Source organism: Lycorma delicatula, chromosome 2, assembly GCF_047948215.1.
Source record: "Lycorma delicatula isolate Av1 chromosome 2, ASM4794821v1, whole genome shotgun sequence".
NCBI lineage: Eukaryota > Metazoa > Arthropoda > Insecta > Hemiptera > Fulgoridae > Lycorma > Lycorma delicatula.
In genome coordinates, this window is record NC_134456.1 from 175761143 (window position 1) to 175788560 (window position 27418).

The 27418-nt window shown below is 32.8% G+C and overlaps 1 protein-coding gene across 5 annotated transcripts in view; it reads left to right on the forward strand.

Moving 5' to 3' along the window:
- Positions 1–21983, forward strand: part of pall (F-box protein pallbearer) — a 38550-nt gene extending 16567 nt beyond the window's left edge. For all 5 annotated transcript variants that reach the window (XM_075356712.1, XM_075356713.1, XM_075356711.1 and 2 more), the window contains 3 exons: positions 9169–9329; positions 19006–19180; positions 20513–21983. In XM_075356712.1, the coding sequence (XP_075212827.1) occupies positions 9169–9329; positions 19006–19180; positions 20513–20586 (410 nt within the window). In that variant the 3' untranslated portion in view covers positions 20587–21983. The remainder of the gene's footprint in view (positions 1–9168; positions 9330–19005; positions 19181–20512) is intronic.
- Positions 21984–27418: the final 5435 nt, after the last annotated feature.

A 27418-nucleotide genomic window follows, 5' to 3' on the forward strand; every position in this document is an offset into this window, starting at 1 on the left:
CCCCATTCCAGGAATCTCCCATAATAGGCCATCACATTTCTGCAATTCCAAGAAGATCCAGTTACATCTCATACACTTTAATTTTAGGTTTTCAAGCTTCCCTCTCTGTAGTAATGTGTGGACATTCCATGTTCCTAGTCTACTACTTGTCTGTTACTTAGGTTTCTGCTTTGTTAGAACTACTGGGGATGTCCTTGCATACCTTTAATGGAGTGGTTTTCCCTTGCCTACTCCATCTTATGTTGTTGGCCCTTCATTTCATTCACCTTTTGAGTGAATCCCTCCAGATTCTGTATAAATTTATGCAAGTATATTTCCTTAGTTGTGGTGCGCCACTCCAGCTGCCATGCATCCATCATGTGGTTCTACAGCCTCTTCCGCAGGCGCAAGATGGGCAACTGAATGAAATTAGATCCACTGCATTGTGATCACTGTTCCACTCTAGTATTGGTATCAGCTCAAAACCGCATCTCAAATACCTCAACCTCATGACCTCTTGGGCAGCCATGTGCAATCTCCACATGGCTGCCCGAACTTTCACCACTAAATCAATTGGTATTGGGAGTCTTTCCCAATACAGTGGTATCCTTGTAGGAGGTTGTTTAAAAACACCAGTGCATACAATTAAAGCTCTGCATGGGGCACTCCTTAAATTTTGAAGAAGTGCTTTATTCATATCCAACCTATGCGCTCAAACAGGTACTGCATAAGAGGGTCATGCTTTCAAAGACACCTCGGTACACCATGTACATCTGACGGCCTGGCAACCCATAGTCTTTCGTAGTAATCCTCCTAAGTTTGTGCATCACTGAGATGGCGTCTGCTGCTAGTTGTTTAATGTGGTTGCTAAACAGCAACGTCTCATCAAACAAAACACCTAGGTACTTATGAACACTCACTCGGCTGATTACACAGTCTTTATACTTAATGTGTGACTGTACAGTAATTTGTCTGCATTCTTGAGAAGCATGTACTTCTTCTTGGGCATAGAAATGTTTAAATTTTGCATGTCCATCCAGCCCTCTGCGGTTGACAAAGCTGCCTGTGCTTGATCTTCTAGCTGCCGTCTTGAGTTACCGTGAAGTAATAGGAGACAGTCTTCAGTGAAAGCATGGGCTGTGACCTGTTCTGGAAATGTCAGTCCCAAACACCCATTAAAGACCAGGTTTCACAGCAGGAGACCGAAAACAGAGCCCTGCGGGCTTCCCCTGGTCACGGATTTTTCCACAACTAGGTGTGCATCTTCAAACAGAGCCGTACGATTAGACAAATAGTCACGTACTACGGCCTGCAGGGCTATGGGAACATTGTGGCGTTCCAACTCAGAGGATAGAACTCCAACACAAGGAAGGAAATTCTGCCTCTATGTCTATAAAAATTGTCAAAACATATTTACAGTCGGTGCTTTCTACCTCGGCAAGAGCATTTAAGATACAATCCTCAGTGCCAGTCCCTTTCATGAAGCCATATTGGCCTCGAATTAGAAAACAGTTAATATCTATGTTTATGTATATCGCAACATAAAAATTCAGACCTACACCCAAATAAGTCAACCAATTGAGGTCACAACCTCATTCCGAGAGAAATTCAACCCCATTCCGGTCCGCGCAGGAGCCGGGGACAAACCCCGCACCACCACCCGGTCCCATCGTGGTGTCCCGCGTGGCATTAACAAGTCACGATCAGGACCGCCACCGGCGGAGGGAAGCCTCACCCCCGGTCGCACGGGTTAATATACCCCTGCAGCACGACCCCCCCCCCCCACCAGCGGGAGCCCCAAATCGAATCACAAATAATACCAATGTAACCGTGGCACGATGCCAATGCTCCTTCCTCCAACCAATCCAATGCCTGAGCCGGAACCCTAGCCACCCGGGATCCTACCACGATCGAGTACTTCGATTAAACTCCCTCTGCAGACCTACACATTGCAAGGGCGCGAAGAAAACTAGCCACTATACACCACTCCTCTCGGATCATCCAGTTAGTTAATATGGAGATTCAGAAACGAATATATTCTCTCAAGTTCTCTAACAGTAAGTGAACGTTCGACCTCGTATCGGGAACAGACGTAGAGACGTGGTCCACTGTATCATCGTCCCGCAATCCGGGCATTGACTCGATTCCACCAAACGAATCTTAGCCAAACTCGCCCGAAAGGCACCATGCCCGGAGAGAAACTGTGTGATATACCGATTCGGGGAGACCCATCCAATCGCACCTAAATCAGACACTTTAGGAAATATACCATGCGTGTAGCGACCTGTGGGGGATTCGTCCCACCTGACCTACCAAGACGCAAGGCCCCGGTCTTCAATCTCCTGTTTTCGTTCTGACGTCAGTAGGTATTTACCTTCGAAATGTAGCGTTCTTTACGCTCATTAGCCAAGATATCTATTGGCTTGACTCCGGCTATAACGCAGACTGCCTCCCGTGAGACTGTTCTATAACCGCCTGTAACAGTCAGCAATATGTCCGCGCAATACCCAAAAGCCATGCAATGAGCCCAAACAGGCGCAGCATACAGCATAATTGTTTCGCTGACACCTTTGTAAAGGATACGCATGATACGGTAATTCAACCCCCAATCGGGATGAATGACTCTACGGGTTCCATAAAAAGCATCAGCGGCCTTTTTTGCTACATATGTAGATGTTCCTTGAACCGAAAATTCTCATTAAGGATTAATACCCAGGTATTTTTGAGTCGTAACGTACCGACTGTGGAGACCAGCCATCCGAACCCGGATTTGTCGGGAAGCAGCCAATCGGCCCTTAAGCAACATCACTGTGGTTTTCTCTGGGCTGAAAATCATCTTATGTTGGAGACTCCACAGTCGGAGTGTCTCGCAAGCACGAGTAGCTCGGAACTCTATCTCGTTACAGGAATCTCCTTCAATCAGTAGCAGCGCGTCGTTAGGATAAGCGACGACACGACTTCACATGGCCACCTTAAACGCAACATCGAATCGAATTCTAGAGCAAAAAAGGGGACTCAGAACATTGCCCTGAGGGCATCCTTTAGTTAAGGTCTTACGAACCTCCGAGCCGCCATCACGCGGAGAAACGGTCCGTTGGCTGGAATAACTTGAGAGCACTTCTAGTTCATTTCCTGTATACTTACACTTCTGCATCTGAAACAGGGCAGAGGGCCACCCATTAGTTGTTAAATGCCCCGCATATGGCCAGAAAGATCCGTAATACATATTTCCATGGACTTGAGGAAGCTATATCCCATCACCTTTAGTATGGCATCCTCAGTGCTCTTGCCCATACTGGTTGTCCATTAGTAAATGATCAGTGACCAAGCTAACATTAATACGCAAATATGGAAGCTTCTCAAAAACCTTGCCAATCATGGGTAAGAGCCCGGGCAAGAGGGCAAGAGAGTGGACGTTACCGATAACCAGCAAGATGCTGTTGGGTCGTTAACTACCGACTTCACTAGGATCCTTTCCTGATTTTTAGAGCACCCTCACCAAAGCCACCTTCCAGCAAACCGGAAGGCAGCCCCAGCTAAGGCACCCCGAGAACAGCTTGCCAAGCGGCTCTCTTATGACGGGCAGCAAATGATAGAAAATATCGCAGTCAAGTTGGTCAAGCCCCGGTGCCTTTCTCAGTGGTGTGGCGACCGGTAACGTCACAGGGTGGGTGTTTTCCCATACTGGGTTAGGATGCCATTCGAGAAACCACTCGATCTAAATCTACGGGATCCACAGCCCGCACGCCAGGCAATAGTGTCTCACCCGTCCCGACGCCGACTTCTGCTTCACCTTCCGGAGCATCTAGAAACAGAGTATCCAGGAACGCCTAGTAAGTCGCCACAGATGTTAAATTGCAGTCTCTACCACCAAACCCGCATTGAACACTGGACAGCACGTGCAATGGCTTTGGCCGATAACATGATTTCGCAAGCTGCCAGGGATTGCGCTGCAACCTGCGCAAGGGGTCTTGTCAAAGCTTGAGTTTCACTTCCTTGATGACATGAACATACTCGTTAAGGGCGAGCCAGTAGATCCGCAGATGCTCAGCGCACACGTCGTTGACGATATTCCCCGGTAGGGGGCGACGATGGTATCTATTATTAGCGAACCTAACTCTGGCGTGCAGCAAGCTAAGGTCAGAGGACCACCACTTTTTCACGTTTTGCCGGATTTCCGCCTGCGTCTAACAGACGGCTCCCCGGAAGCGGTGGTCATGACGGCTCCAGGCACTCTCTGATTAGCGGACTGGCCACCGCTTAAGGATCCGTTCATTGGCCGAGGTCGCCTTAGGGGTCCTATCACAGCCAGTCTTGATGGCCCGGCAGAATTCTGGGAAGTCTGCCGGGTCATCAAGACTGGCTGTGATTCTGTGGCCATCAGAATTGATGGCTGAGCCATCAATTCTGACCTCCTCCCTCCTCTCAATGCGCCATTCCAACCATAACTGCGCACTCGCACCGCAGCCTGTCCTGATCCAGGCCCCTTAGGTTATAACGACCCGAATCTGGAGCTCAGACCGCCTCCGTAAACGATCTCATAGGTTATAAGCCTATGATAACTCACACTGTTGTCTCCCCAGAAAGTCCAACTACTTGTACTTCTAAGTAGGTCGCCCGTCTCCATTGTGACGTCAATGTAACTTTCCTCCAGTTCGCAAGAGAAAGTTGGTAGTTGTTCTGCGTCGTTAATCAAGTAGAGGTTGCTGACTTAAACGAGCTGTTCGAGACCAGCGAGTGGTGAACCCCAGGTGGGAGACTTGGCGTTAGCGTCCAGAGCAACCAGCAATCTGGTGCCCGGGAAACTGTCCGGAATCCCAACTTCGACAGCAAGTCATCGATACTTCATCCAAGCTGGAAATAACCCGACAGTAGTACGACATCGAGCGTGTAACCCTCGTGATTCGCACGACGGTGAATTGCTCATCGGACTAATGGGACATCCAGAAAACACCCAACGAATCTGAGCCAACTACGATCGCGGAGAACGACCGTCCCTCACGAGAATGAATAACATCCACCCTGTGGAAGTCAACCACCCTATCCGCGACCCTGTACAGCTGCTGGACCAAGAGAACCTCGAGGTTGTATTCCTCAAGGAGCCTCATGGCTTCACTGGTGGCCGTTCGGGAATGATGCAGATTTAAGTGCCTCAGGTGCAAGTGTTCAGCATGGTGGAGTCCATCCTCAAAGGTGTCCTTCAATTCAGGCGTCGCCATAAGCTGTATTTTTCACAGCTCTTGGCTGACCAATATCATATTCCCTGCACTGCCTACCCCCGACTCCGGTGTCCAGCATCGCTGCCTTTCACCAAGGTGCAGAAGGCGCACTTGACAGGGCAATTGGCTGCCTGTGCCCCGGATGACCACACATCTCCGACCGTGCTTTACGGCGGAGAGAGGTGGGACCAAAGTCCTGACACTTAAAGCATCGGGCGACCTCTATATGGTCGACGACCCTACATGAGGTTCACCGACCACCATGACCTCCCGGATCTTTGGCGAGGTCTCCAACACGTGACTCTTTGGGACTTCCTTCTTCGCCAGCTCCCGAACCACCTTGGTTTCCTGAAGGAAATCTTCAACGGCCGTATCCAGAAACGGATTTTGACCGTGCCCAGCCTTGAGGATTTCTGGCTCCTTTTCTCTTGTCATTCTTGGCATATCATACATCAGTATCTGCGGCCTCCGCTCGGCTAGCAACTAAGCCTTCAGCCCGTTCTTCACCAGAACGTCGGCCTCCAGCAGCTGCTTTGCCTGCCGCGCCCTTACAACTTCCAAAATGACGCCATGGTCCCTTGTTTTTGTGACATGGGAGACTTGGATCCTTTCTCTCCTCAGGTCCAGACCTTCTTAAGGGTTACGTCACTACCGACGAAGTCCCCGGACCAGGTTTTATTGGAACCACCTTGATAGTGGCCCGCTTCGGTGCCTGGGCAGGCAGCAGTGGAGCAATCCACTTAAGCGCAGGCGCGGCAGCTACTGTGGTGAAAGAGACAGGCTTTTACACCTTCTCCTCCACCCATTTAATAGACTTGTGTGGAGCTTGTCAAGCGCTTCACCCATCACTGGCTTGAAGCCAGTGACTCCCTCCACTACCTGGTCGACCTTACCAGATAGCCGTGACACGACCGAATTCAAGGCAAGGTTGGCACCCTGGAGTCCCTCACATTTAAGTGCCAGACCCGAGACAACAATGCACATTCACTCAAATAGGAGTTGACCAACTGTCGAAGCTCCAATGCAACTCTTGATTCCTTTTTAGAGGAGATTTTAGACCATTCTGCCCGCACCTCTTCAATCTGCCCTAAACTGTTGGACTTAGAGTTCATCTGCTGCACAGCAGGCTTCCCTCCAGTAACCTCCTGCTCAGGACCGATCACTGCACTGCTGCATTCCACCTTCCCAGATTTCACAGGAAGCCATCCTTTGGGCTTGGCTTCCCCCCTCTCATTGCCGTGCACTCCTTCTATAGATCCGATCGCAGTCTTCCCCGCACAACTTGTGACTGAGGTTTCGGCCAGATTTTTAGTGCAATTCGCAGCACTAGGGTGCTCCACTACTTCTGTGGAGACCTCTGAGACCTTCTTCGTGGAGGACCAGGGCATTGGTGAAGACCTGTTGATTGACCTTCTCAGCTGGAAGAGATCCCCGGCTACAGAGTCCTTGGCCAGACCAATCAAGCAACCTCCCCCAAATTGCTCCATCGCAACTTAAAAGAACATATTAAATGTTCAAACACTATGTAAATTAAATATATTATTTGATTATACACTTACGAGGGGTGTCCTAAACTTATTATGGCAACTGCCGTTAACTATACTGGAAACTATATGATTTGAAAGTGAGCAATGTACAATTTTTAATAGTTTCAAAACATCACAAAAAATTGGTATGTCATCCAACAATTCATGGAAGGTTGTGGTCAAATTATGAGATGGTTATTGTCAGAGAGTATAGAAACATTTATTTGTATATTAAATTCTGTGTTTCCAAATGTGTGTTCTTTTGAAGAAGTAAAGATACTTTAATGTGTTTACTATTTATTGCTATATATGTTTAATAATTTTGTTATTTTTATGTGCTGTGTTTTGAAAACTGATTCGATATTTGTGTTTTATAAACTTTGCTAAATATTCTGTTAAAAGTTTTCATAGTTTGAAGCAGTCCAGTATTTTGATGCCCATGTTTTTCAGCTGTCTGGTTATTTATCTTTAAAAGGGAAAAAACCAGCATGCTTAGGCTTCCCCAAGAAAACTTTTGACTTTATTACTAATAGTATTTATTATTGTCTTTAAATATTATTTCTTTAATAAGATTTTTTGGGATCTGTAGTTTTGATTTGAATATGTATTTTTAAATTCTCATCACTAAAAATGAAATTATTGAGCAAGTTTTTTTGAAAAGAAAAAAATAACGAAGATATTTATTAATCTGTTTAATATAGTCTTTAGTTATTGTCATCCTCAGTTTAATTAATATGATTAGTTCCATGTTTTATTTGAGAATTTCATCTTTAACATTTAAAAAATAAAACAAGTAGTTATAAAAAAAATAATCTTGCAGGTTTGTTAATTACATCTTTTCTACAGTTTTATTCAAGTTTTATCAAAATAGAGCAATTAAAGCATACTGTTTTATATGATATCATTGAATTTTGGCACACAGTCAGTTTGTAAACATATGATACTTAAGTATTCTAGTACTCAGTTGTTCAACTAAAAAGCATGTGCATTTTAAGAACCAAGTCATGTAAGTAATTATGATGAGAGATAATATAAAAAATTTCACAAAAGAATGTGCCCACCCCGCCCCTCGACAATCCGAACAACAAAATAACATCTTTAAATGCTTTGTAAATTACACATTTCATCAAGTTAATTTATATTTTATAACCTAAAAGTGTTATTTTAATATGCCATGTTAATATTTCATGGTTTTATTTATTTAGAAGTTTTGTATCCATTACTTTAACTATCAGTATTGTGTCAAAAATAAGTCTGAAAATAATTAATTAAAGAATGGATCTGTGAGAAAAGTGTAATTAATTTCAAATAATAACTAAATTAATCAAGTACCTATATATTTATAAACTATAAATATATACTTAAAACTCAAGTGTACATTCACTTAAAATTTTAATTATAATTATTAATTCCCCTTCGGAAGGGAAACTGAGTATATTGTATCCCTCAAAAAGGGATATATTAATTTGTTGCTCTACCTTATATGTCAGACATCAATATCTGAAGTATGTGTGGCACTAGTCAGAGTTGCTTTTTCTGGGAGTGATGCACATATGCAGCACTTCCAAACAGGTTTTATATAAAATAAAAAAAGTACAATGATTTTATTTTTGGTACATTTATTTTACCAGAGAAGATAAAAACTCACAAAATTAAGTTTCTTTAGCCATCTTCAAAGTGAAAGGATTTTTAAAAAATCTATTTAAAAAAGTATATTATTATTGTTCTAGAAAGTAATTTAGTATGGGTAATATCATGGAGAAACAAAAGTTGTTGGCAAACAGAACAATAAAGAATTTAAAAATGCAATTGAATTGAGCTTTGCTTCAACATAATCTAATGACCCAGTGGCAAAGTAACTGAGTCATATAATTGATAAAAAATAGATTCTGAACATTTTCTTTAAATCATAAAGGTGCAGTATAGAAGTAAAAGGCAAGTTGTAAGAAAATACTAAAACTTTTAACTTTATTTAATAATTTGTTTTTAAGCTTAATAAATAACTCTTTCCCAGGTGGGTTAAAAACAGATTTTAAAGGTTGTAATTAATTTATAAAGTAAAAAAAAAGAAACGCTTTTGTAGGTTTTTAAATTAATTGATATTTTTTTATAAATGACCAGTTTTTGAGTTAATTGAAAAACACTTTTGTCTCCTACTCTCAATAGGACTCTACTTTTTATGACTATTCAAACTCTTAAAAAGTGAGAAAACTTAACATATTAAACAAAAAAGTCAACCATCATATTAATCAAAATATGTAGTAATTTTTCTTTACTATATATTTTTTCAGTCGTTTTAAGTAATGTTTTTTAAACCTGAAGCTAATTTTATGCTCTTAAATTGCTTATGAATCATAGATTTTTCAAAAAAACATTTTTAAAAAGGTTGACTTTATAGTTTTACTGTTCTGTTTCATTTTGATTATTTGATTAATATTTTTCAGTTGCAGATTATGTTGGAACAAATAGGACATGTTGTTTGTCATCAAACTTAGTAACATACAAGAATTTGTTTAGTGTTGTTCGACAGAATCTGTTTAGGACAAAATCAAATAGAAATTTTATCACTTGTATTTCACTTAGATCGAAAAGAATTACCAAAAGAGTATGTTAAAATTTGGTCTGTAAAATTATTTTCTAGATTTAATAAGTTTTGTAGATTCTTATTATAAAAATAGTTATTATTTTTATTGTATATATGAAATCTGTGTATCTAAGTTGGTAGCATGAAATCTGTTGTAAAAAGGATGATGCTGGTATGTTGTGTCCTTGTATTTAACACTTTGCATGTTGTGTTGTTCTAGTCTTTACTTTGGTGCTAACCATTTTTGACAGTTTTTAAAACATATATAGAATTATTATTTATAACTATAGAAATCAGAGTATCACATTAATAATAAAATGTACACTTAAGGAGATTTTAATAAATTAGTGATTGGGTTAAAATAAAGAATTAAAAAATATATTGAAAAAGAGTATTTGAAAGTAATTTTGATCAGGATGATGAAACATGGTTAAATAGTTTTTTAATGCTAAAATTAATTAGTTTTTAGTACCATGAATTGTGCTAAAGGAAAATATTTTATTTTTTTCATCTCTTTCGTCATTGATTGTGGTAGTGATTAATGGTTACCATATTGGTATTTGTAGGAAATCGTTTCAGTATATGGCTCAGGAACATTTCTGATTTAGAAGCCCATATATTATTATAGCTAACTTCACATTTTGCTTTTTCATCTGATAAAATATTTGAAGTGAAATATTTTGGACATCATTAATTTTCAGTTTAGTGGCACTTGTAATAAGTACAGCTATGTTTGTGTGAGTCACAACCTTGTATTAGAGTATTTTGGCTTTATTATTGGTTGGTCAAGGATTTTATGAGTTAGTACATGTTAAAATTCTTACAAATTTTTTTTAAAATTCCGTAATAGTTCTATAAAAATTCTTATCAATATCTAGAGCAGCACACTATGTACAGAATAAGTTAATTGTGTTGTAAATACAAATCTGATTCTAATGTGAACTTTACAGTAACTGATAAAAATTTATACAAAAGTAAGAAGTGAGAATTGCAATTAACAAATTCAATAAAAAACTTTATTACAAGGATTATTCACTTAGGAATTATTATTTAGTAAGGAAACTAACTTAACACAATCATCAATGAATAAATGATACCTTGTTCCCTGATCACAATGAACTAGTCAAACAACTTCTCACACTTAACAGCAGAAAAGAGCATCATCTCAAAAGAGAATATTCTTGTGATGCAATTTTCACTTGTGTGCTTGATTGTTACCGCACACACTCTTTGAATGTTATTGCTCACTGCCCTCACCTTCTGTTCTTACATTAACACACACTATCTGAATTTTCGCTGGTCCTTGGCAGTATTTATACTTCTGGGCCTAGGGGTTGACCTACCATAATAACAGCTGATTCATCCTTTTGTTTATTGAAGCATAATGATGTCTATTGTCTGAAACATTTTACGTTCTTCTAGAAATTATTAATATTGGTTCTTTTTTTTTTCTTTCTAAATGTATTATTTTTATTAAATCTATTATTCTTTCTAAATCTACCAATTTATATTCTCAAATTTTTCTCCCTTTCTTATTCTTCCAGTTTAACTAGAAGCTTCTCTACCTGTTTCTATAGTGTAGATTACATAAATAAATGACTTATTATGTGATCTTATTTATTATAATTTTTTTTTACCAGAAAACATAAGTCAGTTATGAAATAGCTATCACAAAATATCTTTATTTTGATGGTGTGCTAGTTTATGATAATGGGTTCACCTTTTAGTAGTATAATGTCCAAAACATTTTTTAAATAACCAGATTATTCTATAAATAACTAAAAAATATTATTATGACTTTAGTAATGTTGGTAATAACAAATAAACAGCAATTTAAAGCATAATATATAATAAATGTAATTAACTGGCCGAAGTTAATTCTGGAACCAAAAACAAATTTTCTCCAAACATAACATCTTAATTTAGTTTTGGTTTGAGCCTCTATGGGGTTTGGCTGGATAGCTTATGGTAAATTAGAGTTTCGTAACTGAACGAAATTGGAATTCCTATGTTAACTACCTTAGTTTTAACTTGGGGCTTGCCCCACTAAGGTTGATACCCTTCAACAGTCAGATATGGAAAGGTCTTTTAGGAAAAACTCCTCTGTTCTGCCCAAGAGAGAGCAAAAGAGGGTTAAATCGGATTTGGTGGTAGCCAATTAAAAGACAATATTGTATCGGAGCATTTGGAATCACCCAACACTAAATGTAAGAGCAAAATAAAGCATAAACAAATTGACTACATAGTATACACAATATAAACTCGCTACTAAAGACTGGGAAATTAAAGAACTTCACAAACAAACTGGTTTGACAAAAAATCCTAATAGACTACAGGAAATGAGAAATGCATCATAAAAACCATTCGAGTCTCAAGGATACAGAATATACAATGGAAAACTGAACAAAAAGTAAAACAATGCTCCCCGTTTGGAACAGGATTTGTAGTAAATTTAAATTTGATAGATTATATAACTAATTTTAAAGCAGTTTCAGTTAGAATTGCGACCCTTACACTAAAAACAACAAATAAGATTTGTACTTCATAAATGCCATGCATCTGCTAATGAGAAAAATTTTCTTACTAGAACGAGAAAAGAGGTAGAAAAATTCTAGGAACTCCTCAAACAGACAATAAACCAAGTTAAAAAAAGCAGTGTTAAAATTCTAATAGGGGATTTCATAGCCCAATTGGGCAAGGAAAGAAATACTGATCAGTGCCTAATTGGGCAAGGAATGAAATACCAAATTATTGTAAAATGGGCATCCCAAAAATACACGGACAGTCAAAAACTTCATGTCCTAATCTACCTATTTCAAATAGAAACTAAACAAATTAAAAACCTGGAGACATCCAGGAATGGGGAAAGGCAATTGGATCATATCCGTATAGACAAGCCTTTCCACAAAGAAGTTCACAATGTAAAAGTACTAAAAGGAACAAACACATACTCAGACCACTACCTAGTAAAAATCAAAATAAAATTCACACCAAAAAGAAAGAAAAAATCAACAATATTGAAAGAAAGAAGAAAATATGATCCTTTGTTTTGATTAGTTAATCAAAGCAAAGAATATTTAGAAAATACTCAAGCTACAAAACTAACTGATAATCTGGAAGAACTAATACCAACACTAGAACAACAAGCTGAAAATTTAGCTCAATAAATCCCCGCAAAAAATATTCCTAGTGGAACTCTGAGTGTGATAAGTTACATGAAGAAACATACCAAGCATGGTTAAAATTTCAAATAAAACAGAAGAGAATGCCACCAATCTTAAAGATATTAGAAAGAAATTCACACTATTAGATTTTCAATATTGAAAATTGTAAGAACCTTTGACCTTATCACAGAGCTTACCAACACTGTTGTTCAACTGTGCAATAGAATATATAATGAGAAGATGGGATGGAGATAATCCAAAGAACATCAAAATTAGAAGACCTAATGACAACATAAATTAATATTATTAATTAATCTGGTTCTTCTTGCAATCAGTATCCGAGAGACAAAACATCAGATAAAATCACTACAACATATAGCATAGAAGATCAGACTCAAGATATCCTTTAAAAAACTAAAATCACAATGTCTAGACCCCCCAAACTTGCAAATAAAATTGCAGTAGACGATTAGGAGATCAAAATTGTGAACAGGTTTGGGTATCTTGCGAAGATTGTAACATACAACTGCAATGAAAAACCAACATAACAAAATAGGATAAACAGACTCACTAAAGCACAACACCTTATAAGGAACACATACAATAAAAAATGCCTGTCAATAGCCAGAAAAGTAAAGCACTATGAAACAGTCACACAGCTGGAAATCACATAAGCAAGTGAAACCATTTTCAAAAGAACAAACACAGCAACAATAGACAGGATACTCAAGATAGAGAGAATAATAGTTAGAACATGACTAAACAAGAAATATCAACAAAACAATCACTGGAGACTAGCTTCCAATGAAATAATCTGCAAGGAGATTAAACCCATTATAAGCACAATAAAAAAGAAATGGATCTCATTCTTCGAACATCTTATCAGAACACTAGAAAACAAAATTATGAGGAAAATATTAAAAAAGTTATGGAACTGTAAAAGCAACATAAAATGGAAATTAAAGAAGATATGAAAGAACTGTAAATTACAATAGAAGATAAACAGACTTAACTACAAACAAAAATCAACAAGCAAACAACAGGAAGAATGATTTCAGATGAAGAAAGAAAATTAAGATCTAATAGATTGAAAAAATATTGGGCTGATAGGAAATTGAAGAACCCTTACTATAAAAATTGACTAAAGTGATCCCATGAAGGTAAAAAAAAAATAATGTAATTAACTAATTAGTTTTAACAAAAAAAATATTACACTAGTTTTTGAAATAGAAAACGAAAATAACATCCTCAAAAATAAATACATTTTATCATAAAAAAATAATTAACAGTGGTAATTTGTTATTTAAAGGAAAATACTGATACCAATTAATAGTAAATCAGTATACTCATATCACCAAAAGATAAAATAACATACCATACATATGGTTAACAGTTAATATCTCAAGAACTGTTTTTCTAATTTACATGCAATTATATAATTGATAATGTGAATTAAATAAAGAATTAATTAATAAAATATTTAGCCTCCAAAACTGGTTACACTGTAAAGAACATAAAAAAATGTCAGTTTAAACATAAAAATTAAATTAATAAATTCTTAACATTCTTAAACGAAAAAAAATTATATTCCTTTAATTTGTATTCATATAATTGGAAAAAATAATTTTTAAACTAACAACAAAATATAATAAAATAATTAGTAACAACAAATGTAGTAATAAATATTTAATTTATGACAAAACAGGTGTCTTTATAAAAAGAAAGTGAAAAGCAGTTAATTGAAGTTATTTATAAATACTAGAAAACATGTCAGTTTTGGAAATCAATTGTAATAAAAAATCATCAGATTTGAAAATGATTCATAATAAAAATCATTTAAAAATTCAAACAAAATACATATAAATAGTAAATTAATTAAAAATTCAAATTTTTTGTAAACATATAATTAGGTTATCTAACAATACATGATTTTATTCTATTTCTGTTATTTCCAGCTGTTAGCTGCAACCTGTTAATAGCGCAAATAGTTTTTAAAGCCAATATAGTGCAGCACATGTTGATGAATTATATTAGCCATGTTAACATAATGATAGTATTCAAACAATAAAGTTCTCAAACGAGTTTATGCAATTGTAGTCTGTGCGGACAGTTGACTGCAGTTGTGTAAGCACAATGGCAGTCCCATAAAGGTTAATAAAGATTACTTGTGAAAATCATTTAGTTTTTTAATTTATTTTTGATACTCAAAGTAAGTTATAAAACAATTAGGTATGTAATTATTTTTGCACATAAAATTGCAACCAAATTATTGTAAAAAAAACAAAACAGATTTCTTTTATTGTGATTTTTCAGCCACTGAAGAATTCATTTTTCATCATATTTAACACTGATTGGACTTAGAAGTTGTAGTTACTTGAAGATTAAATAAATATATTACATAGCTGATACGTGTATGTATAGTGGTGGCACATAGGCTGACAGTTGCATTAGAAGAAGAAAGCTACAACAAGATGTGTCAAATAATGTAATTTTGACAGCATTGAATGATTAATTGAAAACATACTGTAAATAAGGTAGCTTAAGGCTGCTCTGCTTAGGACTTGCAGAGCAAGTCATTTTATATATACAGAGTAATTATTCATTTATTAAAATTAAAAATACCCTAAATACTTTATACTTTTACAGGCCTGTATAATACTTTGCATATTATACAGAATAATATAAATAAATTATTTGCTTGTATATTATAATTATTATATTGTATACAGAATAATTCATTATATCTTAAATATAATTTTTGTACATTGTTTGCAGTATTGTACTGTGCGATTAGTGAAGTGTACTTGAGATTTCATTATTGGATGGAATAAGGAATAATAAATGAATAATCAAAATAATTTTAAATATTGATTTTTCTACTTATCTGTCATGTGTTGATGTTAACTGTTAAGTTTGTTTGATGAAATAAATTTTTTATGAAATTAGGAAACTTTGCTGTAGTTTTAGTAACTTATAAAGTAAAGATTTTGTTTTGCTTCAAAGTGCTACAGAATGAATTTAATGTTTTTTTGTTTTGTTTTTTTTTTTTTAATTTTAATTTGTATAAAGAAAGGAGAACGTCTTATAATAATCCATTTGTTTTGTGGAGAGAAGGAATTTGTCTTAAATGATGTAGAAGACCTACCAGAGTACTAGGGATAATCATGATCAAATGGACAGTAACAGTTGTTCTTCATACAACTGTTCTTTAAATAGTGCGAATGAAGAAATTTTGCTTTGGTTACATACTATTAGGATGAAATTTTGATGAAAAATTACTGAAGCCTCAGTTGTACTCTTAAAATAAAGCTATTAAACCGAAGTATGTTCATTATAAAGTGGGTGATGTTATTAGAAAGAGAGTTATGATATATTAAATCTAGCATTCATATGGTGGTAGCTGAAATATATCTAATTTACATGCAGTTTATCTAATTTTAGGTGACATAAACAACTATATTATAAAATGGAATCTGTTGTTCAATATTTTGGAGGTACAAAACTTGTGCATGGAAAAAATAAGTTTAATAGGTCCAAAACTCATCAGATTCTTTATGCAAGCACAGGAAGATAAGATATTTGAATGGGAATTCCTGGTTCAGGAGCTAATGATAGGTGGCTACTTTGATTCCATTGTTAATAATTTAAGCAAAGTGAACAGTACATAAGAGGATTCGATGAGTGAAGTTGATGGACTTAGGATAATTTGAATTCACTTCTACAAAATTTTAATTTCATTATTTGTGTTACATTTTGTTAAAACTTAATAAAGTTCTTCAAAGACTTAACTTGTTTTTTAGGGATTGTTACTGCGAAGAATTTATTTTTAAAGAAATTATTAACTTAGTTTGAAATAAATTTAACTCCACATATAGAGTAATTTATGCTAATGTTTTCAGTTAATACATTAATAAAATGTTTGTTATATTAATTAAATGGAACTTTTTCAAACATTAAGAAAAAATTACTTAATATTACTAACGTAGCAATTATCAACATAAATTTTTGTCATAATTAAAATAATATATTACTGAAATAAATTAATATTTATAAAATTTAAATTAAAACAAGAAAGAAGCAATAAACAATTTTATTATACTTTTTCACAGACAGATGGAATGTTTTTAACATGAATAATAAATATTAGGCGAGTCTTTATACTGTACTGTAGCTGCCAACCAGTGTACTAATCTTTTATTTATTATTCAAAGAAAAAAATTAATAGTGTTTCTTATAAAATTACTAAACATTTAATTAACTTCAAATTAAAAAAAAAATAACAGTTTAATTTGCTTTGTTTTTATATTAGCTAAACTAGCAAATTAATTAGTTACTTCTCAAAATACTTCAACTTTTCAAACAGATACCTTGTACAACATATCTTGTTTGTATATATATATATATATTGTATTTATTTTTTTGAAAATAAATAATTCATTTATTATAGTAATACCTATAATACATATTGACTACTAGTTATATTAGTTACTACTATATTAGTTTACTACTATATTAGTTATATTAGCTACTACTAATATTGACTATTAGTTTAATATTGAATGAAAATATAAACCATCAAATTTCATTTAAAACAATTTCAACAAATTATAAAATAAATATATTTTAATGTGATTATAGAATTTAATAAGAACTGAAAATGCGGGATCTCACAAAAATTGATTCTTGGAATTAATTTGGTAAGTTTAACTTATCTATTTACTGTGTTTTGGTGGTTTATATTTCATTAAAAATTAAACTATATATATTTATAAATAAAATATTTTAGTTTGTGAACCATATTTTATTTGTAATTGTTACTGGAAAAATGCAGGCGGTGTAAAGAAATGTAGATAGAAATGTAAATTGACATTTGAACTAGATGCATTCAGCAGAGTAGTATATCTGAAAATCTATATTTTTTGAAGTCTAACTAGTTAAGCTTTTTATTTTATTTTGCAAAATATCATCTGAAAATCTTATTTTATATACATATATATATATATATATATCAATTTATTTATAACATTTTTAATTGGTAATTTTAACTTAAAAATGAGTAAAGTAAAGCAAGGGATAGTCCCAGGATAGTGCGCAGTGAGTGTAGGAACTGTAGGTATGGAAGTGATCATTTGTCATTGCTCTTAAATGATTATTCAATATAGATAAGCACTGAACCATGCAATGAACCATTATAATTAAATTAAATTTACATGACCCTCCTGCATGCATGCAACTGCCGTTTCAGGAGTGATATATATCTCTACTGTAATAAAAAAAGTCTAATGTACATACTTTAACATTCCTTTTTTGCCATTTATTGTTACATTTCTATCACTCAATTGAATTTTGGACTCAGGGGAATGGTGGTTGTTAATGCTCAGAGCAGGCAGGAAGTTTAAACTTTTAAACCTGGAGGAATTTCTATTGGGCTCTGGTATAACTGTATTAAGCTGATTTTGTAATGTCTTTGAGTCTCACTGGTTTATGTGGTTGGTCTTTTTGAATAATCCCTTTGTATGTGGGTGATACCTTTGAGTTGATCACTGATGGAGTAGTTTTCTGTTTTGTGGGGAATTGGTTGGAGCCAGGTGACTGTACCAGGTTGGGCCTTGGTACAAAAATCAGTGACAATTGATTATCATGTTCTTTGGATATACCAAGTGTGCTGAACTTAATTAGCTTGTGGTCTGTCAAAGTAACAGTAGGCCCTACATTTGTCAGTTTTTTTTAGAACCAGAAGGAGCAGTTGCTTACAGTGATATGTACAGGACTAAGGCAGCATGTGCGTAGATAGATCTGTGCAGGACTAGATGCAAACGTTTTTGTTAGTTTTCTGTATTGTAATTGTACAATGAAAGCTAGGAGATTAATTCTGTTTGTCTATTTTCTTAAAATTATTTCATGAAATCATAATTGATTGTTTAGATTAGCCGAAGAAAGTAAACTGAAAAAATCTCTAAAAATATTATTAAAATAGTTGACAAAACTGAGGTTGCTAAAAAATATCATTTTGAAATGTTATATCTGAGTAATTCTTATTAATTGTAAATTAGCCTAGCTAAGAGCTATAAAATTATGTAAACTAACTATGCTTACTATCATTTTAGTAATTATGTTAGCAATTTTTTTTAATTTTTATATTTAGCATCAGCGCTTTTCAGTTGTTGATTTCTTCTTTCATGTAGATTCTTATTTAATCTTTATTGGTTTATTGTATCTGTCTTATATATGTGTTTCTATCCCTTCAGTTAGATAATCCAAGAGCTACATAAAGAGAAAAATTGGATTAGTGCAATTTCAAAATTGAATGATAAAAATTAACTTCTAGTCAACATTTTTGTTTGGATAAGTTCAGATTTGTTCTAGAATTGGTTATCATATTTTTTAGTAAAGGTTAATGATAAAAATGTTGGATTGGAATAACTTGCATTGTTAATGGTTTATTTTGCTTTTATAATTGAATAAATTTATGTTCTTCCTGTCAGTAGTGGCTTTTATTTTAATATTTTTCATTTCCTGTGTTTCTATTTTAGATTAAAAATAATAGCAGATTAATACAGTTATTGAAAAATAAAGTAGGAGAGCAAAGAAGAGAAATAAATAAATTACGACGTGTTGTCCAAAATTGGGAAGCTAAGTTCCGGGACTTGTCATCTGAACTTCGTGGACTTAGGGAACGTAGTGGACTTAGTTCTTTCTCATTATCAGGTATGATTTTTAATATTGTGGTACTTATCAAATCACTATCATGTTTGGCTAAAATGTCATTACTTATTGGAATAAGGATTGTGCATAACTCATTATCATAGGTTGTCATAACGTTTATCATCTCTGTATCACTACTCTACAATTGGTGTTTGTTTATTTCTTCTTTCATGCAGACTTCTATTCATTAATATCCATGGTTAACAGTATTTGTGGAGACAAAGTAAGATGTATCTGTTGAGTCGGGAACATACATACATACTTATTGTCAGTGTGTGCACAATCCTGAGTGATTTCATTCATGCATTTGCAGTTGTAATGTCTTGAATTTTAAATGAAAACTTTTCATTTAGAATCAGAATTTATTATCCTGAAGTAATTTAGACTTAGTAAATTTTACACTGTGGTGGTCCATAGAAGTGAGTTTTCATTAAATTAAAGAAGAGTTCTATACAAAAGGTATCTGACCTTACTTCTTTTCATGAATGGAGCCAAATTAACAGGTGGGCATAGCATAATACTTTAGTAATTGCACAAGGCCAGTTTTTTCTAATCTTGGTTCACAGATTCAGTGATTGCCCTAATATCTATTTTACATTATTTTGGTGTGATAATGAAAATTGTTGAACAATGATATTGCATCAAGATTTGGCAATAGATAAACTAGTTATCCCTTAACTGAAATGATATTCAAGATTCAACAAGCATATTTGAGAAAGATGAGTTTAGAGTTACACAAATAAAAGAATAATACAACCACTTTAGGAAACACAATCATTATTCTAGTAAGTCTGTTGGCAAGATGAAATGCTAATGTTATTGAAAAAAGAGTTTGAGTGTAACGCTTGCAATATTTTAAAACATTTTGTGGTATGTGGAGGATAGCTGTAAAATTTGTAGCCAAGCTGCTATCAGTCAGATGACCAAAAAGATGCTTGCACTTGAATAAACAGGATGTGCTGGATTGTGCAAACAGTGATTCAGATTCATTCTGGTTCTCCAGATGCATCTTTTAGGTGATATTATTATTATTTTAGGTAACAAAAACAGAAATTCGTGATTATTTTTATTTCCTTATTTTGCTCGTAAAATTTCTGAGCATTTTTCAATTAAAGTTTTTTTTTTACATTTTCCTTTGTAATTTTAAGTTTTTTAATAAGAAAAATTTTCCTGTAGAAGAAATAACCTTATGTAAAATATAGGTAAATTATTTACCTGCAGTATATCCGAATTCAATGTAAAAAAGAGCAAAAAATAACCAAGGAACATTATAATGATGCATTGCTTGATATGAATCTTTTATAGAAGTAACTTGATTTTTTCTTATCATTTTAGGTGATAATATTGAAGAAGATAATGTGACCAAAGTAGTTACTCGCAATCAACTTGTGAAGAAAAGAAAACTATAATATGATCATGTAGTATTTATTCTTTGTTGTGTTATCAGTTATTAATTATTTTTTTAAAACCTTAATTGGTTTTTTGTGTAATCTGAAGGTTTATTGTCGAGAGTCATTTTTGTATAATAGTAGAGTATTTGTAATTGCAGTATTTACAATAAGTAATTATTTATTTTTCTACAATAGTATTGACATTCTTTTTGGTACTGATTATATGATAAATAAGCATACTGATAAATGCTGTTAAAACATGTTACTTTCAGTTTTTTTCAGATTAATTTAACTTATATTTGTATTTATTTATATTTATTAAAGTGTAATATTTATTAAGTGTAAACTTCATTCATATGTGTATACTAAAGAATTATTGCATTGCTTCTAATTTAAAGTATTTTTATATTTAAAGTAATTGTTTTTTGGAAAATTTTTAAGTGAAAAATCAATAATATTATTAGATCATCTAAAAGTTTGTGTGCTTTTCTTTATTAAAAATGAGATTTTTATTGTATTAATTTTTAGTTTGTTCTACTGACAAGCAGGTAAGATGGTACCTGATTTCACTTTTTACTAGTTTAAAATCATTAAACAAATTTTATATTAAATTGCAAAATTTAATTTAAATATTTCCTTATACAAGAATGATACAGTGGTTATTGATTTAGATAAACTGCTTCATTCATTGCCCTCCACTACTAGTGAAATATTACAGAATCTCTAGTAATACTCATTGTGTATTTTTTATTTGCTATTTCATAATTGATTTTAAGTAAAAATAATGGTTATTATTATTTGAAAACCAAGTGTTGTATTTGAAATAAAAGTCTGTCAGTGGGAAGCTGAGAAAGTTATGCAATCCTTTGCCAGCTTTTTTTTACCAAGCTTTATTAAGAATTAACAAAAGTGGAAAATTTATTTTGAAATGAAATTTGTAATTGCTATTTGTAGATATGCATGATGTTTACTTAAATTCACATAATTGTTTTTTTTTTCAAGCGTTAGTCTTCAAAATCTTTCATTACTACGAGTACATAATTTCATATCTCAGCACTAATGATAACATTATTATAAACAATGTTTTGTTCAGTTTACAATTTTTATTAATTTTAACTTTATTTTTTTTTTAGATTTATTATGTAATATTTATAAATTACTTAAGTTCTTCTTATTTAAAACCCAGCTCTAATTTCAAAGTGAAAAAATTCAATTGGAAACAATGTAACATTAAGATGTGTTCAGTGTGAGAATGTATGTGTATTTTATGTGTATATGTATATTAATTTCATGTGTTTTTATTAATTTTTAACAATTAGATAAATTTAAGTTAAGATGAAGTAGTAGTTTTATAATGATCTCTTTCAATATCACAACAATTTTAATTAATAATATAAAAATTATTATGTATGAAATATTATGAAAAGTTAACAGTCTGAAATATGTATTACAATTTTATGCTAACCACTTCATAAACATTCATGTAGATTAAAAAAAGGTTAATTTTATATGATTGTATTAAATAAGATAACAGTCAATAATTTTTGTGAATTAAAATATGGTAGAACCTCAATAACATTGACTAACTTGGGCCTAGGTTTGATCAAATTTTCAATATATTGAGATTTTTTAAATTAATTATCAAAATAGCAATATATTATTAGAATTAATTTTGCTAAAACAATAAATATATGAGTAGTTCTTATATGCTTTATTACTGGTAGAAAAACTAGCAACTGAAGAAGTGTAACTTGGGTCATTTGCAAAAAGGTCTGACATACTATTTATCAGGTTACCAAAAAATGTTTTAAAAAACTAAAAATGTGTTTTCAGATTGGTAATCAGAAAATGATTATTTTTTTAACAGATGAAAATTTTTTTAAATGATTGCTAGTTTTTTTGCTGTACCAGTTTCCTTTTTCTTGCTGTGAGAGGCTATCTTTTGTGTCAAACTTATAGTCTATTGCAATGGAAGCTTCTTCTTGATGAGTAAAGACAGTTTCTATATCATTTTCTTCATCCATTTTCATCAAAATTATTCTCTTGCACAAGTCTCTTTTATGTTTTTTATATTGTCAATCTTGCTTTAATTGAGAACATTGCTGCGTCAATATCATGTTATAAGTATTCTTTTCTATCTTTCTCATCGTATATTCGAAGTTGGGATTTGAGTGAAAAATATATGGTTGAACAATATCTTCTATGTTATACTAGATAGGAGCATTCTTCTCCCTATTTGGTTTTATTCGTTGCAACACTCAAGACTGTTGACTCCAACCACCTTCCCACCATCAGCAATCCTCATTCCATGATTATGTCCTCTGTTTGGGCGGTGGAAACTCATGAAGGCATTGGCAAAGGCAATTGGAGTTGCACCTTCAGGATTGATAATTTCAATACCTTATCACAGGCAATATTCTTTTGAATTGGGCCAATGACAATCCTGTGGAATACATCTCTGTACCAGAATTTGGACTTCCTCATCTTCTGTTGTTGTCAGGATGTATCTATCTTCTATATAGTCTTATATGCTCCTTATATATGAGCTGACTCTTTTCAGGAAGACTGTATAATAGCCATTTTTTGCTTAAGAAATCCTAGAGTATTTGTCATGATAAGTGTAATTGTTTTACATTTATGAACATCTTAAAGTGACAGTTTACTCTCATTCTAGCAAAATATTGTAATCTCTTCTAAGAGTTGGTTACAAGTACGTATTGACGGTACCACTTTTTAGATCGTATCAAAATCTATAATTTTTTACTTGACCAGTCATATTTTTTTATGATATGTACGTTGAAAGACAGCTACTGTTTTTCCACGTAGGAACTTTTTTATGGATTTAATCATTTGTTTGCTATTTTCACGGGCTTTTACTCATTCCATTGGAAAATCAAGTTCTCATTAATTAACAATCTTCAATCAAACTATCCTTTTATAATCTTTAGTATGTATTAATGAATAATTACTGTAATGGTAATGGTTGTATGGGTGTGCAGTATATACACTATCATTGGAGAAAAGATTGTAAAATACTCTAAGAGCCATCAGTAGTAATTCATAAAAAAAAATCAAAGGGAAGATTCACTATTTAAAGAGAGGTAGAGGTATTTTAAAATCTCAACCTTTTTGTTTTATCATTGAGGTGCGTCTTAAATTTTACTTTCACAGGCATATTTAGCACATACGATTTTTATTTGTTTATTTTCCTGCTCTTTTCGTATTTGGTAGTCTAATGTCATTAATAAAAGTATATTATATAGTGGTTTTCCCAGTAGAATGTAATGGTTTTTAAATCTATTTAATGATACATTAGGTTGTATGAATAAAGGAAGAAAGAAAATAATGTTTTATTTGCTAAGTATACTGGTTTCACTTTTTTTAAATGAAATCAGTTAAATAGCCACCATTACTTCTTTCCATTAACTACTCCGGTGATGAATACATTTATTTATTATGTGAAAAATCATTTTTTGGACATAATCCAATTAATTAGTAAATTTATTTTTATTTCCTTTACCTCAATGATACTATGCATTTGTTTATTTGTTTAGCTGAAATCTGTGGTTTGGATTACAAAATGTTGACCCCCCACAAAAAAAGTCCAGTGAAATTAGATCTGGAGACCTAGAGTTACGTGTGCCATTGCACTGTCCTGTTGAAAATAGAGTGTACCATTTTCGTCATTGAAAAACTCAAGAATGTAAGCATCTATTGGTAAAAAGCTACTGTTACTGTCACAGTTCAATTACTTTCCTCAAAACAGAAGGGCTTGATTATACTGAAAGCTGTTCCCCCTACACCAAACTTTAGACCTATATAATGGTTTTGCAAATATCTAGTTAGGTTCCAGTAATGATAGTTTCATTTGTTGATATATCTCGATGTAAAAAAACGAACTTCATTAGGAATGATAAGTCCTTTCAAAAGAATTTGATCATCATTTAAAATGTCTAAATGAGTATGTTACAATACTTTAGGCACATGAGGTTATCATTTGATAATTTCAGTAAAATCTGAATTTTGTGTGGATGCAATTCAAGGTCAGTGTGCAGTATATAGAAAAGAATGAGTTGTTCAAAGCAAGATATTGTTGCTGGGAAAATGTATTGTGTGTTTTTAATTTGCTTTGCTGTTTCTGGAATATATACTAAGTGACTGATCAGTAATATTCTCAATAGTATCAAATTTTACTTCACTTAAGTCTGGTATTTTTTGTTGGGATAGAACCATGGTGAACCCTGTGAAAATGTAATCTAAATGGTCTCCACAGTTTTATTATACTTTTATACTCAACGAACATGTGCTCAGCAAAGATGTGATGCTTCACCGACAAATTTGTCATGTTGACTGCGAAACACTGACACAAACTGCATCAAAATGCATCTTCCCACTACATTTCACACCTGAAATAGCACATGATTAAAATTCACAATAAGCTATGAACCACTCGAAACAATAATTTTTTCTTGTAATGTCAAGTTTTTATTGCAGTTATAAAAAACTATTGAACAATATTACAAATTTTGTATGCTTAAAGATAAATTTGCATTTATATTTTATCGCAGAATATTTTATCACTTCATCATAATAAATTCAGTATTTTTACTAGAATGTAAACTAAACTTAAATACCACATAAAAGTATCTAACTAACTTTGTATCTGACTGTTATAAAAAAAAAATGAAATATGAAAATGGTATAAAAATTATTAATAGTCCTGAATTGATAATTGGTTATTAGAATAGTTATACATTCAATAATATTACAAAAAATTTTTAAAACTTGTTTTATACTTTTTAGTCATACTTTAATCAAATTATTATCATACATTGTATGAGCTAATTAGTAGATTAATTTTGATTTCAAAAGATAACATCATATATATTGATATTTCTAATATATTTATAAAATATCAAATAAATTTTCAATCAAATATTTATTATACAAAGTAACAAAATAGTGAAGTTTTTGATTATAGAAATACAATTGTAAATTAACAAAACTTTTTTTGTTGCTTATATACATTTTACAAATTTACCCTCCATACAGAGAGATGTTTGCAAAAGTAATGGTTGAATATTGTATTGTCACCCGACGTTAGTAACTGTGCAAAATTTCATCAATAGGCAATGTCAGGAAGTATGTTAAATTATTACACCTGTACCCTTAATTTACCCCTCTCTTTTTTACTGCTTAGCCTCCGGTAACTACCGTTTATATAATTCTTCAGAGGATGAATGAGGATGATATGTATGAGTGTAAATGAAGTGTGGTCTTGTACATTCTCAGTTCGACCATTCCTGAGATGTGTGGTTAATTGAAAACCAACCACAAAAGAACACCGGTATCCACGATCTAGTATTCAAATCCGTTTAAAAATAACTGGCCTTACTAGGACTTGAATGCTGTAACTCTCGTCTTCCAAATCAGCTGATTTGGGAAGACGCGTTAACCACTAGACCAACCCGGTGGGTCTTAATTTACCCCTGTACGTATGTTTGCAAAAGTAATGGTGGAATATTGTATTGTCACTCAACCTTAGTAAACTGTGAAAAATTTCATCAATCGGCAATGTCAGATATTATGTTAAATTAAGGATGCAAGATTTGAGGATAAACATAAAAACATAATTGAAAAAACATTGAAAGTTAAAATAAAGCAAGTAAAAACCATCCGCTATAAGTAAAAATAAAGAATTAACTGAGCATTTCAATTTTTAATTGTCATCTGTAGTTATAAGAACATATATTTTAGAAAATTAGCACTTTTAAAACAATAAATAAATGTTTGTGTTTTTTGGGAAAAAATATATATACACCACCCAAACTGATTTATGTAGGTCATTGTTTTTGTGAGCTAGTGATAAGATTATGTTATAATCTAACCTTTTGCTTTCTTCTTAAAACTGCGTTTCTTAAAGTTGTATATTTCTTTGCGATTCAGATTTTTATTTATATTTTATGAAGATAAGAAAACCATTTTTATGTGAGTTAAAACCTTTCTAATTATTTAAAATGGTAACCTGTTTAATTATTTAAATAATTAAAACCTTTTTTAATTATTTATTAATAATAATATTTTTGTCAATTAAATTTGCTTTTTTTGTGTAAACAGTTCTTTAGCATTGAAAAATATATAACTTTTTATTTATTATTTAGAATTATGAATGCTTAAACAACAAACTAAACCAGATTTAATAAATACATCACTTTTAATAATTTATTTCAGAATGTTTTCTGTTTCTCATCAACAGTCTTCAGTAGCTGCTGCTGCAGCCCTCATACCATTAGCAAATGTTGTTGCTTGAAGTTTTTCTATTTAGAGTTAGATATTTCATAATGTTTTGAGTATGTTATGATGGGGAGAGGGGCTTTTTAATATGCATATGAAAATACCAAGGTAATAGTTGATGTAGAGGGATTTGCGATTTGGTTTATGAAATTTCTTTTGGCAAAATTTGATTATGTTCTGTGGAAGGCTTTCAAGTATTTCTAAAATTATTAGTAACTCAGACATATGTACCAGTATACTCATTAACACACTTATATAAAATAAATATAATAAAACCCATAAAAGAAAAAAATCTGGATATAGTATCACTCAAAATTGTAAAGAAATAATAACCAGTACAAATAATGCCCTGGAATATACTGAGTATATATGCTGGTACAGATATTAGGTAGTGAACCTGTTTCCTGAAAATTGCAAAAAGCCGTGCTAATTGTTTTGGTATGTGGAATCCTGGGATTCGTAAATCATATTTCATATTTTACTGTAGCAGCTGTTGCATTACCATTACACACCCAAAATGAATACCATATTAGTAAATTCCTCTGTTGTAAATAAG